General features: G+C 34.2%; 2 protein-coding genes across 2 annotated transcripts; both read left to right on the forward strand.

Annotated features, from left to right (window-relative positions):
* On the forward strand, nt 7,115-13,708 carry LOC105171533 (putative E3 ubiquitin-protein ligase LIN-1). Its single transcript, XM_011092683.2, has 17 exons — nt 7,115-8,228; nt 8,418-8,496; nt 8,815-9,069; nt 9,188-9,285; nt 9,370-10,503; nt 10,589-10,730; nt 10,861-11,106; nt 11,198-11,492; nt 11,636-11,757; nt 11,928-12,047; nt 12,196-12,327; nt 12,408-12,530; nt 12,605-12,715; nt 12,793-12,936; nt 13,026-13,151; nt 13,296-13,412; nt 13,488-13,708. The coding sequence occupies exons 1-17, from the start codon at nt 7,492-7,494 to the stop codon at nt 13,503-13,505; spliced, it is 3,999 nt and encodes a 1,332-aa protein (XP_011090985.1). The 5' UTR covers nt 7,115-7,491; the 3' UTR covers nt 13,506-13,708.
* On the forward strand, nt 14,424-16,266 carry LOC105171534. The gene is made up of 3 exons (XM_011092685.2): nt 14,424-14,584; nt 14,712-14,802; nt 15,721-16,266. The coding sequence occupies exons 1-3, from the start codon at nt 14,515-14,517 to the stop codon at nt 15,851-15,853; spliced, it is 294 nt and encodes a 97-aa protein (XP_011090987.1). The 5' UTR covers nt 14,424-14,514; the 3' UTR covers nt 15,854-16,266.

A 17,262-nucleotide genomic window follows, 5' to 3' on the forward strand; every position in this document is an offset into this window, starting at 1 on the left:
AGGGGCCTGGGGGTGGGGTGGGGGGTTGCTTTTCTTTTTCAAATAAATATGGTTTATTGACGCGTCTATAATCATTTTTGCTCTCAACCTAGGCTTTTTCTTTTTCCTCTTCCAAGTTGCAATCAAATTTTAATTCAAATTAAATTTGATGAAAATTTTTATTTAATCTTATCTAAACTAACTATAATTTAAAAAAAGCTATTGATTTAGTTCAATCCAACCTTATAAAAATTCATACAATTATATACATTTTGTTGGAGGCTTTTTATGTAGGTTTATGTTACATTGATTCAATTACGCTTTGTATGCGGGCTCTTCTTGAAAATTGTAGTATATGAGCTCAATATATAATTCTTGGAGGAAAAATTAAAAAGAAAAGACAAAAGGAGGAAGGATGGTGGAAACTTCTCTGGCATAGCCAACACGCCTGCAGAAGTTTCCAAGTCCTTCAATCCACACTTCATTGCTATAACTCCACTCCATTCTCATATATCACAAATATAAATAATTATTTAAATTTCAATTTAATCGTATATAAAATTTTCTTAAACCAACGACAGCCACGACCCATCCGTCTCGAGCCCAATAAATTTAAAAATAAAAATGTGTAGTTTCTCATTTGAGGGTTGAAGATAGATTATTGGGACAAGGGATACTTTATTGGGCAAAAAGAATTACTTTTGGGGATCTCTATGCAATTGGGAACATCATACCATTTTGTTTGTTTGATTACTACTACCACTTCTTCTTCTTTTTCTTATTATAAAAAAAAAAAAAAAACTTCTTTAATTTCTTTAACTATATTTAAATTTAATTTAATTGTTCGATTAATGTACTCAAATAAATCAGTTACCTAACTATGTAATTAAGTATTAGGTCAAAGTTCCACATGACATGTGTTTTTTTTTCTTTTTCTTTTTTGTTTATATAATTAAAGTGAGACCTCAAGATCTTTAAGGTAATGGGCTCGAACTCAACTATTTGCGTGTAATGTAATTTCTATTGCATAGTAACTGTTGTTTCTACTTTATAATATGTATTGTCTGTTGTAATAATAGGAGTTGATTAAATTTAATTTATTTGATATTATTGATCAAGATATGATTGTTGTAATAGTTCGATATTCTACAGAGATGATTGTAGTCTATTTATTTAAATTAATAATAGTTCATTGTTGTTGTTTAAAGAAAATAAAATTAGGTTCACTTTGTTAATTTGTTTAATTAGTGAAGAATTTGAGAATTTAATAATAATTGTGGAGTAGCATCATAACATGGGGTAGGCTGTGTTTAATTGTACATCATTCATTTTAATGATCATACTATTATTATTATTATTATAATATGTGTAATAAGATTCAGCAGCAACCCCTAAGTTCTGACAAATAATAATGTTTTTTCTTCAATTTTCTCTAAAACTGACTCAGCAGCACCAATTATTGAAGTTGAAGGGCATTTCAGATTTGTACTTTAGGCGATTGGTTTCCATTTTTGCCCTTCTTTATGCTATTTTTTTTCGAAGTAATAGACAAGAATAGTAAAATTGTTTTGTTGAACTCCATGTTAAAAATGAAACTAATTAATCTTATTCGAAATAAAAGAGAAAGAATTAAACCCTTTCAAACAAGTGTAATTTTAAGGTTTCGAAGCGTTGTTCGTTGACAACAAATCGTCTTAAAATTCTTAAAAAAAATTAGACTAACGGCTTTTGGAAATAGACAAGAATCATAAAATGCTGTGAACAAAAAGAAAATTTGAACCCCTTCTAACAAGTGAGACTCCAAGGTTTTGAGCCCTTTCTTGTCGATAACAATTCGCCTTAAAATTTAGTTTGCTTAAAAGTGGAACAACTTGTTGGTAATAGACAAGAATCGTAAAATGTTGTGAACAAAAAGAAAATTTAAACCCTTCATAACAAGTGTGATTCTAAGATTTCAAGCCCTTTCTCGTTGACAACAATCCGCCTTAAAATTCAATTTGCTTAGGAGAACAACTTGCTGGTAATAAACAAGAATCTTAAAATGCTATCAACAAAAAAAAAAAAATTAAATTCCTCCTAACAAGTGTGATTCTAAGATTTCGAGCCATTTCTCGTTGATAACAATCCGCCTAAAAATTCAGTTTGCTTAGAAGTAGAACAACTTGTTGGTAATAAATTAACAAGAATCTTAAAATGCTATATACATATAAATATATGTATATATAATTAAATTTATTAAAGAAGAATAAAAGATGAAAATAATAATAATATTACCCACCATAATCACACATGGAATAGGAGCAGCTATTCTTCTGACCAGCTGATGAGCACTCCTCAAAACAAGCCCCACAGTGGTGAGGATCACTTCTTGTATCCACACAGTTCCCTCCACAGCAAGACAGCCCGAACCCGCAAACCCGCCCACACGACCCGCAGTTATTCGGGTCATTCAACATGTCTCTGCAGAACTTCTGGAAACAGCAGGTTGTACCTCCCCATGGGTTCTTCTCAGGATCCAAACACAAATCCGGGTCATTACCACACCACAACACTCTTTTTCTTCCCCTCAAGAAATTCAAATGTGAGGGAACAAAATCCCTTTTGGACACCCTTTTTTCCCCATATACTACATGGGCTATTGTAATTATTAAAACTAAGTAGAGAAAAACAATCAAGTGTTGGGAAAAATGGATGAAAATTCCTCTACTTTCTTTCAAGAAATGATTTGCACTCATCAGCATGGAGGCAAAAAAGACAAGAAATGAACTGCATGCATATGCATTGGTGTGTTGTACTTTTGATTATAAGGGATCAAGAAGATTGATCAAAATATATACATACATATATTATATATATATGTTAGGCATTATAATAGTAATTTTAATATTAACAAAGATTAACAATGATGTATGCAAGCATCCCACGTTGATTGCAAATGAGAAGTTTGAATGGTTTATAAGCCCCAAAACCTCTTTTTCTTGGCAACGTGTTCTTTCAATATAAAATTATGAGACCCATATAAAATCAAAACAGATAATACTTTGTGCAACGGCACATCAATTGATTCGTGAGCCACATCAATTTGGAGATGAGTTAGATGTATAACTACTCTGCATGCATGCAACAAATTAAATAATATTTGTATTTTTATGATTATAAAGTCAAAGAGTTATTGAGCATCTTTTAACTACTCATTTTTGTATTGAAGTAGTAGTTTTTCATGAGATCATCATTCATCAGTAAGCACATATCTTTGCCTGCCTCAGTTGGAAATCAATGCAATCTGTATATATATAAGCTGATTATAGATTTTAATTATTTTTTATATAGGAAAAGAAATTTCGATTAAATAATTATTAATTTTTTCCATGGCACATAGTTGTCGGGTCATAATAAAAAAAAAAACAATAATGATCGATTCTTAATGTTTTAATGCATATTATTTTCATATTATTATATGTAAAATTCTTTATATTTTCTTAAAAAAAAAAAAGAAATATGTGACCGTAATTATAACATTATATAAGGTAATGGGCTGACAAGTTGTACACATAAGCCCACTATCAGTTACTAATGGGCTTGTGGAAGCCCATATCTGAAGAGTGTAAATACTGGGCCAGACCACCCCAATTGATGATTAAATTGATACCCCTGAAATTAAGTCAAAATTACACAAACACCTCATATTTTTATATAAAATTACAGCAAACCCTGAGGGGTATTAGTGTAATATTTTTCAAAGATGGTTGTGTAAGTTTTGCCTCTAAATAGGGGTATTGTTGTAACTACAATTATAATTTTATAAAAAACAAAAAAATGTTTGTGTATTTTGATGAAATTTATCCTTTATTTTTATTTTGATGAGAATAAGTTGAAATAAAATGATAATGATGGGTGCTTTGGTTTTGCATAAAATTCCACACCAACTAATTAATACCATAATAATTGAAGGGTTCACGGGTTTGTGATTGATTTAGTGATCAAAACACCACTCTCACTCTTTTCCTCATCATAACTATTTGATTTAGTCATGTGATTAGAGAGGTTCTTCCCCTAATTATTCCATAACATAAATAAAATTCCAATAATTCTTCAACAATTTGTACTTCAAAATTCACCATCTAAATATTGATATATATCAAGAAAAGCTCGTTTTAATTTACCTTTAATAATCTTTACAATGTGATAAAGAAAGACTATTTAACGTTCACTATAAGAAAACAAGATTTCGTATTACATATATTTTCGTCTCTTAAATCAAAACTTATGTTGCTAAAAATATAAATTCTTGACGTAAAATTTCAAGATAAAAAACTCGATCTCTAATTTAACGACGGATGTAATTTCGTCTTCTGTTGTGTGATTTGATACTACAAACATATTCTTATACGTGATTTAAACTGTTAAAAGACAGAATTATCTAATATTTCCAATAAGCCTATTAACATACATACAACGTTCTTTTTCTGAAACTTAACACGGTTAACTAAACTCTTTTTTTTTATTATAAATGGGCTGACAATAAAATTTAAACTCAAAATTAACATCTTATTTAACTCGATCGACTCTTGTGTCCCATTAAATAAAAAAAATATTTAATATTTAATATCTTTAAACGTGATGAATGTCTTAAACTTCTTAGTTTGTGGGAAGATGACAAGAGTAGAAATGCAATAAAATTTGTTTTTATTGGAGGAAAATCAAGTGTTGTGTTGTTCAGTCCTACATTAATTTGGGGGGGGGGGGGGGGAATGATCCATTTTGGACAAAGGTTTAGTTAGGTTTGAGTCCTTGGAGGGAAAGCACGTAAAAAGGAACCTGTCTTATTCTCCTTTTTCTCTTCCCATCAATTTCTTTGTGTTTCTGATGTTTTATCATATTCATATATATATCGGCAGTCTAGAAATTATTAGGAGTAGAGGAGGACCAATGTTTTTGTGCCCGTGACAGACAACTACTTGCTTCCTATCTCTCTTTATGTCCCACATTCCCTGCCAATCTTCACCTTTGAATTTCATGCATCCAAATTATAAGATCCAAAACAAAATATTAAAAAGAAAACAGAGAGAGAGAGTAAAGTTTGACCATGTTTATTACATAATTATTAAAGTAAATTACAGCTATATTTTTTTTAAATTTACTATAATTATAATGATAAATTACAACAACGTTTCTTGATGTTTGTCATAATTACAAATACTCTCATCATTTGAAAATTTATGAATAGCCTTTGATTTTAACTGTAGTCTAACTATTAGCTCAATTCATTAGTTTTCTTTAGTTTTTCATCATTTTTTAATGGTGAAACTGACCAAAATTATCTTGTAAACTATAAATTTAATTTTACTTATTTTTTAAATCATTTTGAAAAAAATTTATTGACTAATCAAACTTTTTTTTAGAATTTTGTAAATTTTTCCATCCAACTTGTCCTTTTTTTTTCCAATTATTCAATTTTTCTTTAAAAAAATACAATAAAGGCAAAGTTAACAATTTCAAGCCTTAATCCAAGAATTGTGTTTTCATCGTATATTAGGGGGTATTAGTAATTTTTTAAATCATGTGCGGGTGTCGTAATTATGTTGAACCTTAGGAAAGCTCGTTATAATTTACCTTAATTATAAATCTCTCCTCATTGTTTGGAATATCATAAATACCTGTTAATTTTAACTTCTGTCTAGTTCTCATCCAATTTATCTAGTAACGTGTCCGAAATGCTCTTTTTGATTATAAATATTAATTTGATGTATTTTTTAAAATAATTTTATGGGCTAATAATATGCTCTATTGATTATTAACTTACCCGCTCTCCTTTTTTTTTTTAAACATTTTTTCCTTAAATAGCAAGGGTAAAAATAATAATTTCTACCTTACTATTTAGGGATTGCATAGTAATTTTCCTTTAAGAGTGATATTTACGATTTCCCAAATGGCGATCGTAACTGTAATTTATCCAAATTATTATTACATATATCTTATGAGCCCATCATCCTATTTATTTCAACACTTCAAAAAATTATTTTTAAAATAAAATTTTATAAAATATTTTAAATATATTTCGCCAAACCCTCTTTAAATTAGACGAAATATTTAGAGCACGAGGTTGGTATTTGAAAAGAAATTAACATCGGGTACGAATATGAGGAAGAGTGAAGTCCGTGAGAATATGCTGAAATGAGAGTTTGCAGGAATTCTTGAGAGGTTTATTACCCAGAAAGAGAAGAGAATGGTGGATGAGTTTTGCATTGGGTTCTGGTTTGGGGTCAAGTCATTTTCATTACAGTGTCTCTTGGTTTATCAGAATTGGCATTCATCAAACCAAACAAGAGAAATTTAAATTTGGGACAGAGGTATCCATGTTTTTTTTTCCTCAACCATCACACATTTTATCATTGCCCCACCTTTTCATGTTTTTTCCACTTCTTCTTAGAATTTTTAAAATCTTAGATTTAACCAGGTTTTGTTTCAACGGTAAGATTGAGTTCGAGTCGTTTAGACGTGGGTAGATAGTTTAATTTTAATTTTGTCTTGTTTGTTTACTTATTTCGAATACTTTGATTAATTTAGAAATATGAATGTAATGAATTAGTATTCAAGTACGCTTAATTGCACATTTGAGAAACTTAGAGACAAATTTTGAAATATATATATATATATATATTTGTTTGTGTGTGGATATATATGTAGCAGCTTTCATGGTTATTACAATGGGGCCAACTCATCTGAACTGATAATCCTGCTCTGACAGGTCAAGCTGCAATAGAGGGGGGCATGTGGTTCTAACATAAATTGGGTATTTAATATAATGTTAAAGTTAATAATAATAACATACATACACAAAAAATAAATGATAATCTAACCAAGAATAATTACAAAATAGACACAAAGCAAACAGAAACCTACTACTGCACCTCTGCTTCACTCTGGATTTCCACAACCATTATTAATATCACAGATGAGACAAATAAAAACCATTCTGCCCACACCACAAACACCTTTACAGTGTATCTTACAACTCAAGGAATTAGCAAAACTTAATTTATGATGTTATGTGACAATAATTGCAGACATTAACAGTGTATTAACATACTACATTTGCATCAATCATTGCCTTATTCATCTCAAAATTGAGAGCATCTTTACATGCTAGTGATGAAATTCTTGCAGCCCCATAATCAAGAAAGTGATTAACAAATCAAAGTGCTTAAGTAGATAACATAGTAAATATGTTGTCTGTAAAGTAACTATTAGCTGAAAGTGTGTTTGTGTGTGTAGTTTATAGGCCCACTATCCCTCATTTGAAGGAAGCAACAGCCATAATTTTCTGTCTGTAGCAATCTTTTTTGAGGCCTAAATGGAATTTGGAGTTGTCTGAAATAGTCACGAGTGTGGATTGCTGCAAAAAACCTCTGTTATTATTATTCAAGAAACTTACACACACAAATACATATAAGTATGTGTGGAATCAACCCGTCTCCTTCTTATCTTTCTTGAAGCAATCTTCTTGTTCTGATGGCTTCAATCCCTTCTCCAGCCCCATTGAGCTTCTCTGATGACAATCAGAAACTAGAGCTCGAGTCGGTACGTGAACTCGTTGCCGTAATCAATCAGCACATGAATGCCATTCTTGAAGATTTTGAAGCCCAAAAGACCTTAAAACTGAAATGCACTTCCAAGCTCAAGATTCAATCACAGGAATTCTTTGAGTTCTCCGAGCATTCGGTGATGTCAAATCTTTACTGGGGTATTGAGAATACAGAGTCAGCAGCTCAAGCCAAGTGCACGGAAGATAGTGCAATGAGGCTGGAGAGTTCTGAGAAAATGCTTCAAGTTCCAGCCTCATTGGATGAGAATGGAGTTACACTGGGAATTCCAAACAGTTTCTTAGTTTCCTGCTCATACTTTTACCTGTGTATAGTTGAACTGCTGAGGAAGAATGAGTGGCAGGCTTCTATGCATTTTCTTCAGGCGGTTTCAGTCTCACCCAGGCTTGTATGCACAGAATTAGCTCCTGGAATTTTCCAGGGCCTGTTTGCCCTGTTCATCAGGGACAAAGTTGGGAAATCGTTTGGCAGCCGACGGGTAAATGCTGTGGATGATGAGGGCATGGTTGATGATGTGATGAGATGGATGGCAAGAAGATATAAGCCCTGGTTAATGTATTATCAGATCATGTCGAAAGGCGATGCTTTCCAGGGAATTCGAGGGGGTGGTGTATCTTTGGGGGATGAGAAGCCTCAATGTCCTGTGTAAGTTTTTCTGTCAATCTGGACTTAATGGGGAAGTCCAGTATGCATTCTTGAAGAGGCATGAATTTAAGCTTGTTCTTGAAATTTGATTAGAAACGAATCAAATTTGAACATGAGTATGTTGCTTGAAATTTCAACTTTTCCAAACTTTTAAATGCTTACAGATTTCTCATTTTATTTGCTGATCAGGAACAGGGTTCAGAGGTCCAGAAGCATAGAGGCTCATAGTTCATGTGAACATAGAACTGGATTAAGGACTTATCAGAATGTAAGTTCATTGACATTTACAGTTTCAATTGATTGTAAGAAACATCATTAAATTCATCATGAATAACAATATTGTTTCTTCAGTACATTTCATGAATCATAACATAGGACCCTGAACTTGAGGTGGGAACAAGTCATATTGATAGGAAATTAGGTAGACAAGTTGCAAATGTTTCCACATACTAGCTTTCTTGCTTGAATGGCACCACCAGTTCGATCACGGGAATAAAGTTTTGAACTACGGAAAACCAATAATTTTATTTTTCTACAACACGTCTTCCGTTTCTGTTGATGCTCAAATGAAAAAGAACTGATGCAGCTGCAAAATACGGACCCGCCTAATCCTCAAAAAGTCATTACTAATGATGTGGAACAAGAGTCTCTTGGCACTAGTAACACCAAGCCCGAAAACCACATGAAAACAGTAGCTTATTCAGAAAAGAGTTGCTTTAGAGAAACTAGAGGAAGCTCTAATGTCAAATGCCTCAGAGATATTTTAACAGAGTCTGAGCCAGATACACCAATTTCCTTACATTCAGACAACAGCTCTTCCGTGGAAGAAGATTTCCCTCAGGTATTTCTCTACAAATAGGATCATTCACAAAAGCTTTTCAATGGCAAAACATGAAACATATAGATTATTTTTGCACTTTCAACTGAAATCCCATTTTTCTTGCATCATTGTCAACTAGAATTATACAGAAAATACTATCATTTCACTGAGAAATGGAAGAGTTATTGCAGAAGATCATCAAGCAGAACCTCTTAGTCTGTATGGTTCACTATCATGGTAACTTCAAACCTCAAATTCTTGAATATCATACTTAGGAATTGCAAACAAATTTCCTATGAACTAATGACATGACTGAAACAGGAATATGCGAGCCCCCTCTTGCAAGCCAAAGCCGGAAAGGACGATATCTCTTCAACGGCAAACAGAAGTTGATGAAAAGAAGGTCATGGAATGCATTTCGCGGAGTTTCTCCACTTCATTTTGTGATACAGATGTATCAGCATTAGGCCTCAGAAAAATGGATCAGTATGCTCCTTTCAATGATGATTACATAGACGAGGTAGAGAAACTACATTGTATCGGCTCAATTGCTTTGAAAAATTGTCAGTTGTCCAGACCCCTTCACCAAAAGAGTTCTAAAAGGATGAAGAAAAGCTCAAGCTGCCGAACAACTTTATCTGAAGTTCATCAACAAGTGGATGAGAGTTTTTTCTTTGAACAAAGTGGAGTTCTTGAGAAGATAATTTCAAAGTTATGCTTCACGGAGGAATTGGGTAACGGTGAGGAAGACTACACAGTTGAAATGAAGACTATCTACGAGATATTAAACAGCAAATCAGGGCTGAAATATTCTCTCTTGAAGGACATAATCCTGGATCAGCTGCTAAAAGCTATTTCAACTTCCCAAGAAGAAAGGGTGGTCAGAACGTCAGTGGCAATACTTTCAACTATTGTCACGGCAAATAGATCAGTCATAGAGGATATCAAGAGGAAAGGACTGCAGTTGTATGATTTGGCAACGGCCCTCAAACGGAATATACACGAGGCTGTCATCCTTATATATTTGATAAATCCATCTCCTGCAGAAATCAAAACGCTTGAACTTTTACCATGTCTTGTGGAGGTAGTTTGCACTTCAAAGAGTTGCAAGCTAGAGTTAACATCAATCCTGCTGACACCTCCGGCTGCATCGTTGATGATCATTGAGGTATTAGTAACAGCATTTGACTATGAAACAAATAGGATGCACTTGGCTGCAATCAGCTCACCAAGGGTACTTTCTGGACTCCTCAAAGTACCAAGAAAAGACAACCTTGAGGAGTTCATTTCCTTGGCTGCTATCCTTGTCAGTTGTATGAGATTTGATGGAAAATGCAGAAAATACATATCAGAGTTTTCTCCGGTGGCTCCTTTGGTCTCTCTCCTGTGGAGCAACCAAAAACGTGCATCATCTATCGCACTAGAGTTTCTTAACGAACTGCAAAGAATGCCACGGTATGAAGCAATGCTCTAAGTTTGTGAATTCTTGCCAAATAATGATTTATAAGTTCAGTTGCTCATGAATCTGTCCTTTCATCAGGTCATCAGCCATTGCTTTGTTTGAGCAGATGCATAAACAAGGAAGCATCAACAATATGTGTGCTCTATTCCTTCTCCTGCAGAATTCTGAACCGGAATACAGGCTTCTAGCAGCTAATTTGTTACTTCAGTTGGAAGTTCTTGTAAGTCTATACAGAAGTTGAAAAAAATTCATAAATAAATAAATAAGAACAATGACCCAGTTCTCAATTATGAATCATACACTAGATTGAGTGCTTTCTTATTTCATCTGAGGAATAAAAATGTTTTCAGGAAGATACATCCGCGAAATGCATATATAGGGAAGAGGCAGCAGAGGCCCTGTTTGAGTCACTGACCTGTGAAGAGTGCCCCTCCACACAGGCTCTGTCAGCATTCATCCTATCAAATCTTGGTGGAACTTACTCTTGGACTGGGGAGCCATATACAACGGCATGGCTGGTGAAAAAGACTGGCTTGACCTTGGCATATCATGGGAATTTGATTAAAAACTACGACTTCCTTGATCAAAGTCTACAGGTATATTAAGGTTGAACTCTTAGCATATGCATGAATGAAAAACAAAGGTCCCTTCTTTAAAAAGTAGTAAAGAAAATGCATTTACATACAGGATGCTGGAATAGATTCATGGTGCAGCAAAATTGCACAACGGATACTCCATCTGGGGACTTCGGTCTTTCATGCATTGGATAAGGGACTTAACAGCAAGTTAAAAAGAATATCAAGAGACTGTCTCATAACTACTGCTTGGCTCGGGTGTGAACTAGTGAAAGGTCCTGATGAATTGAGGCATGCTGCTTGTGAGATCATACTACACAGTATTGAACAATTTTTGCATCCTGGTCTGGAGCTTGAGGAAAGGCTCCTGGCATGTTTATGCATCTATAACTATACTTCAGGAAGAGGTAATCCTTATACAGCAGAAAAGGGTCTGTCACAGATGTAATATACTGACGTAAATGAGACTGACGATCTTCCAGTAGAGAAAGCTAGTGTGATGGTTATTTTTAGATCAAGGCATCATGTTAATGGAACTTCCTTGTGGCAGGGATGAAGAAGATAATTAATCTATCAGAGGGAGTTCGGGAATCACTGAGACGTTTATCAAATGTGACCTGGATGGCTGAAGAACTACTGAAAGTGGCTGATTATTTCCAGCCAAATAAGTGGGTGAGTTTGGTAACAGACCTCCAGTTTCGCCAACAAAAGCGTTTACATTAACACTAGACAAGTGTGCAGAAAACTTCAGAATGTTGTGAACATATAATAGGTTATTTTTGACACACACACATGTCAGACCCAAGACATTAACTTGGTTTAACTTTAAACGGCCCATGCAGCGTATATCATGCGTTCATAGCCAAATTCTGGAAGCGGGAACTAAATGTAGTGGAGCTGTGACTGCCCTCATCTACTACAAAGGACAGCTCCACAGTGGATATGCAGATGGTTCTATTAAGGTTGGTGATTCCTTCTTTCTAGCCAATTATTACCAAGTTGTTGCTGGTGGCAAGCATGTTACATATTCACAGCCAAGAAAGTATAATTTATGCTGCCTTATAAACGTGACAGCTAGTATCATCTTGATGGATATGGTTTTAATCATAGGTATGGGACATCAAGGGACAGAAAGCCATACTTGTCCAGGAGATGAAGGAGCACAAGAAGGCCGTAACGTGCTTTGCTCTGTATGAACCTGGGAACTGCCTTCTCAGTGGATCTGCTGATAAAACAATTAAGGTAACTAATTCATGAATTATACATATGATAAATGGAAGAGTTACTATGTTTTCCAAACTGAGATTTTTGTTCTTTTGCAGATGTGGCAAATGCTCCAAAGGAACCTCGAATGCATTGAAGTAATACCAACAAAGGAATCAATTAGAAGTATAGACTCTTGGGGCGAACTGATTTTTGCAACTACCCAAAACCATAAATTGAAGGTAGCTATTATATTAGCAAAAGATGTGGAACTTCTGTAACTGCAAGCTGAGATTGCCAAATTTCCTGTCTTCAGGTCATCGATGCATCAGGAAAAGCTAAAGACATTTTCAAGAACAAACGCGTCAAGTGCATAAGGGTAGCACAGGGAAAGGTGTATGCAGGCTGCATGGATTCAAGCATCCAGGTACAGTTAATGCTTGTTTTTCAATCGCAACATATACTCACAAATTAAAATGGTTGGTGACATGATACTTAATCCAGGAGTTGATGATCATAAACAACCGACAGCAAGAGATCAAAGCACCCTCAAAGAGTTGGATGCAGAACAAGCCAATAAGCTCAGTTTCCATATATAAAGACTGGTTATACAGTGGAAGCTTGCTTCTTGAGGGCTCAAAAATGAAGGTAGCAAGAAGAAGCTAAAACTAGCTAATTTCTCAACTGACGTATGTTTAATGCGCGTAGTATCATATTGATCGAACAAGCAATTCCAGGACTGGAGAAGAAGCAGCAAGCCTCAAATATCAATAGTACCGGAGAAGGGAGCAAGCATTCTTGCAATGGAGGTAGTTGAGGACTTCATATATTTGAATTGCAGCACATCAATGAGCAGCCTCCAGGTAGTTTTCCATCGTAAACTTAATTGTCAATAAATCATGAATATTTATACATGAACTATATTAGCACAATCTTTTCACAAGAAACGTCGTTCTTTTAGCAATAAGGCTGTCGCTAATAATTGACGTACATTGATGTAATAACAGATATGGTTGAGAGGGACACAGCACAAAGTTGGAAGACTATCAGCTGGAAGCAAGATAACAAGCCTGCTGTCAGCAAATGACATGATCCTGTGTGGAACTGAGAAAGGAGTTATCAAGGTAATATATGTTCATCACCTCACATGATTTTCTGCTTTCAGCTCATTCATTACTAAGTCTTACTCCGAATGACAGGGATGGATTCCTCTTTAGAAGAAGATTATACAAAGACCACCTGCATTCTTGCCCATGATGTAATGATTCTTGTAATCTAGAAAATTTTTGTGTAAATATAGAGAGAGGAAAGTGTTAGCCATATATACAGTCATGTAAATGTTGATTGTATTATAAGTTGTTGGCCGTGTAAATTGCTTGAATACCAAAGGTGAAAGGTATATGACTCATTTTCTTTGTTATGAAGATATGTAATAATACTCATTTCGGGACGTAACAATTGCGTGTTATGGTTCTAAAGTGCTACTAAAGTTTATGGTGTCGAATTTAATATGAAAATATAGTTATTTTACCTTAAAAAAGTAAAGTTTATTAATAGTGTCAAAGGCACATTCGATGTGCTCCTTTTTTCTTTATGAAAATGATTGGTAATTAGATTATGTGATATATATAAGAAACTATTATTTTTATTCAAAGTATTATAAGAAATTAACTATTATCTTCTAAACAAAATTTTGTTCTACGCAAGTGTGACATTACTGTGATAGGGGAAAATACACTTAGATCAATATAATAATTAAAATATCCCCAAACAAATGAAAAAATATATAAATATTTTAAAAATTCACGTATTATTTATCCAGTCAGATTAACCACACTAGTCCAACTTAACATACTCATCTGACCCTGTTTCAAATTATTACTAGATTACCATTCAGATCAGCTCTAGATCGCAGAGGATCTCACCCCGATAACACTGAAATAGAAATTAAAAACTTTATTATTTACACGGATTCACATTTTATTAATTAAATGTCTAAAGTTGAGAAAATTTCAGTTTTGGGCCAAAAGTTTGGGCCAAGCCGAACTTTAGGCAACAAAAGGAAGACGATCAGCCACCGAACACGTTCCAGCAACGTGGACGGTCAAAAGGCCTATTTCAAAGAATCGTGTCATAGTTCTCTTCCCGGAAGAAAGAAAAAACACGGACGAAACATTCGTGTAATTGTAATTGTAAGAAAAAGAAGAGAAAAACAAGAAGAAAAGAATGGGAGAAGAAAAGGGCAAGCTTGAATCTATCAGGGAATGGGTTGTCGAACACAAGCTTCGTACTGTTGGTAATGATATATATGTGTATATATGTTCATTTGCCATTTTTTGTTTTCCCGTTTGTTGTTGTGATGTTTATCCCAAGATTGGATTTTGATTGGGGTTTTTGTTCTTTTTGTCTTTGATTGTTTGAAGGGACGTTGTGGGCGAGTGGGATTGTGGGTTCAATGGCATATAATTGGTCTCAGCCCAATATGAAAACCAGCGTCAAGATTATTCATGCTAGGTAAGATTGATAAAACATTTAATGATCTCTTTCTCTTTTAATTTTCGCTTTGATTCATGTTATCTGAAGCATATGTAATTTTGTCTTGTTTGAATGCTGAAAGATAACTGCTGTTGTAATAGTTTCCATAAGAACTAGGCTGTTCTTGGGAGATATAGGATTAGTGTTACAACTTATGTGCCAATGAACTGATGATTTGGGATCACTGACTAATTTGGCATATGTTGATGAAGATTTTTGCTTTGCCAATATTGCATGTTGCTTGATGTGCTGATTGTGATGTGGATTTTGGAAATATAGGCAGATGCAATAGCGCGGAATCTGCATTTTCATAATAGACCATTTAGTGTTAACATTAATAAGAATCTTGCTATTCGAATTGGTTGTAAAAGATGTCAGGCTTCCGCAGCAGATTAAGGTATTCAAATCAAGAAAATGATACAATTGGATGACGTGGAAGATGATTCTGATTAATTTTTGGTTTAAATTTGATCCCATATGGTACTAATGCATGTTCGAGCAAAAGTCTTATTTGTAATTGTAAAAATAATATTTTTAAGAAGCTGGAGTCGGTTCTACAAACAAGTCAAGTTTCTGATTGCTGAATCTGGTTGCCAGAATCTTAAGCTAGGAGGAATAATTAAAGGGTTTGCTATTAGTGGAACAATTATTCCATTACTCTGAGACTAAGACTCTTCACCATGCGGTCTCCCCATTTTATATAAAATGAAGCATGAGATCTGTCACAGCCAAATCTTGCTATTGTCCGTATTAACTTTGATGAGCACATTTCTGATAAATAAAAATAGAGTTCTCTTCCCCTTTCCATATCATCCTCTTTTTATGCCATTATCACATTTGTTTGCTCTTGTTACTTGCACCATGCTCATAATTGATACACAATTGCTTGAAAATCAGGTTGCATGCTCAAGCACTTACTCTTGCTGCATTAGCTGGGGCTGCTGTTGTCGAATATTACGATCACAAGACAGGTGCAAAAGCAGAGCGTGTGGCAAAGTTCCTCGACCTGAACGAGCACCATAAGAATTGAACTTCATCTTTTTGTATGATGTCTGAAAAACTGCTGCTGCTGCTTAGCATTAATTTAGTAGTTTCCTATCCAAGTGGATAGAGTAGCACACAGCATTTTTGCATAGATGCAAAAATTTTCTGTTAGTGAACATAAAGTGGAAGCCATGCTTCATAGCCTTGAAGAAATAGTAGTTTTTTCAACAGGGAATTTGAAGACCAGAAGGCAGAAACAACCGTTTTCATATTTGTTGGTTCGTTCCATGTTATTCGATATGTTGTAGTTGGAAATGCTAGCAATTGCTTGATGACAAGGAGTTCTGGTAGATGAGGAGCTGCTTCTTCTGACATTGTGACCCTTCAAATTGTGATGCAATTGCAAAACAGTTTAAACGATTATTTGAATAATTGTTGGCATTCTCGTCTTGGTTTATACATTTTCTGCGTTCTTTTTGTTGATTATTTCAAGAATGTGATGGGAGAATTCGTTTCTATGTAATGCTAAACACAACGGGTTTTGTGTCTTTACACGCACACAGTAAGGTGTTCTATAGACAATGACTTGTAATGTAAGAGAAATTTTAGTTTGAATAGCTACATGAAACTCAAATTAATCATGTCACAAGTATATATTTAATGAATTGTTGGATACGCCAGGACTAATATATGCTATGTTGGGAAATTTAAATACATGAGTATCAACTTTTCTACACCTAAACTTTGGTGAAAGGACAATTGTTCATTGCATGGTATATAATCCACAGACCTGTGCGGTGTTTCATGACATTTTAATGCTACGAGTGATTATACACAAAAACGCCTTCTGCATTAATTGTCTGTCATTACTCAATTTGCATTTCAGTTTCTGTACTTTGTAAGTAATCTTTGGTTTGACAAATGCTTTTCATCAGCCTAAAAAAATGGGCCAAGATTATCAAACTTCAACATTAAGGCAGAAATGAGAGTTTTTCAATGAAAAAAAAAAGAAACATGCAATATCCCTTTTTGTTTGTTAATTTAATTTTGTGAATTCATCAAGAAAATTGGAATTGAAGACTAAATTGAGCAGATTATCAAGGAAATAAAATTGGTAAGAAATCAAAGTCCCAGGAAGTAATTCTTGAATTGCTTTGAATGTAATGGAAATTTGCCATATTTTGGGTCTAAAAATAAGTGATCAAATTTGTTGTGAAACAGAGCACTTTCCTTACATCTTCTGGTTATTTCTGGTAAACTGAGATGAGGTTAAAATTAAGGTTAAAAAGTTTTACTATTTAAAACTGATAGAAAACAGAAAATAGCAAGAGTCACGCCCCAGGCAGCGATCTTACTCCGAATTTCATGCAAAAGCTCAGATCTCACCACTCCCTCCTCACTTTGAGTTTTTCACACTCAACACACTCCCATACACATACAATCAAGAATGTATGT

This window comes from Sesamum indicum, linkage group LG10, assembly GCF_000512975.1.
Source record: "Sesamum indicum cultivar Zhongzhi No. 13 linkage group LG10, S_indicum_v1.0, whole genome shotgun sequence".
Lineage (NCBI taxonomy): Eukaryota > Viridiplantae > Streptophyta > Magnoliopsida > Lamiales > Pedaliaceae > Sesamum > Sesamum indicum.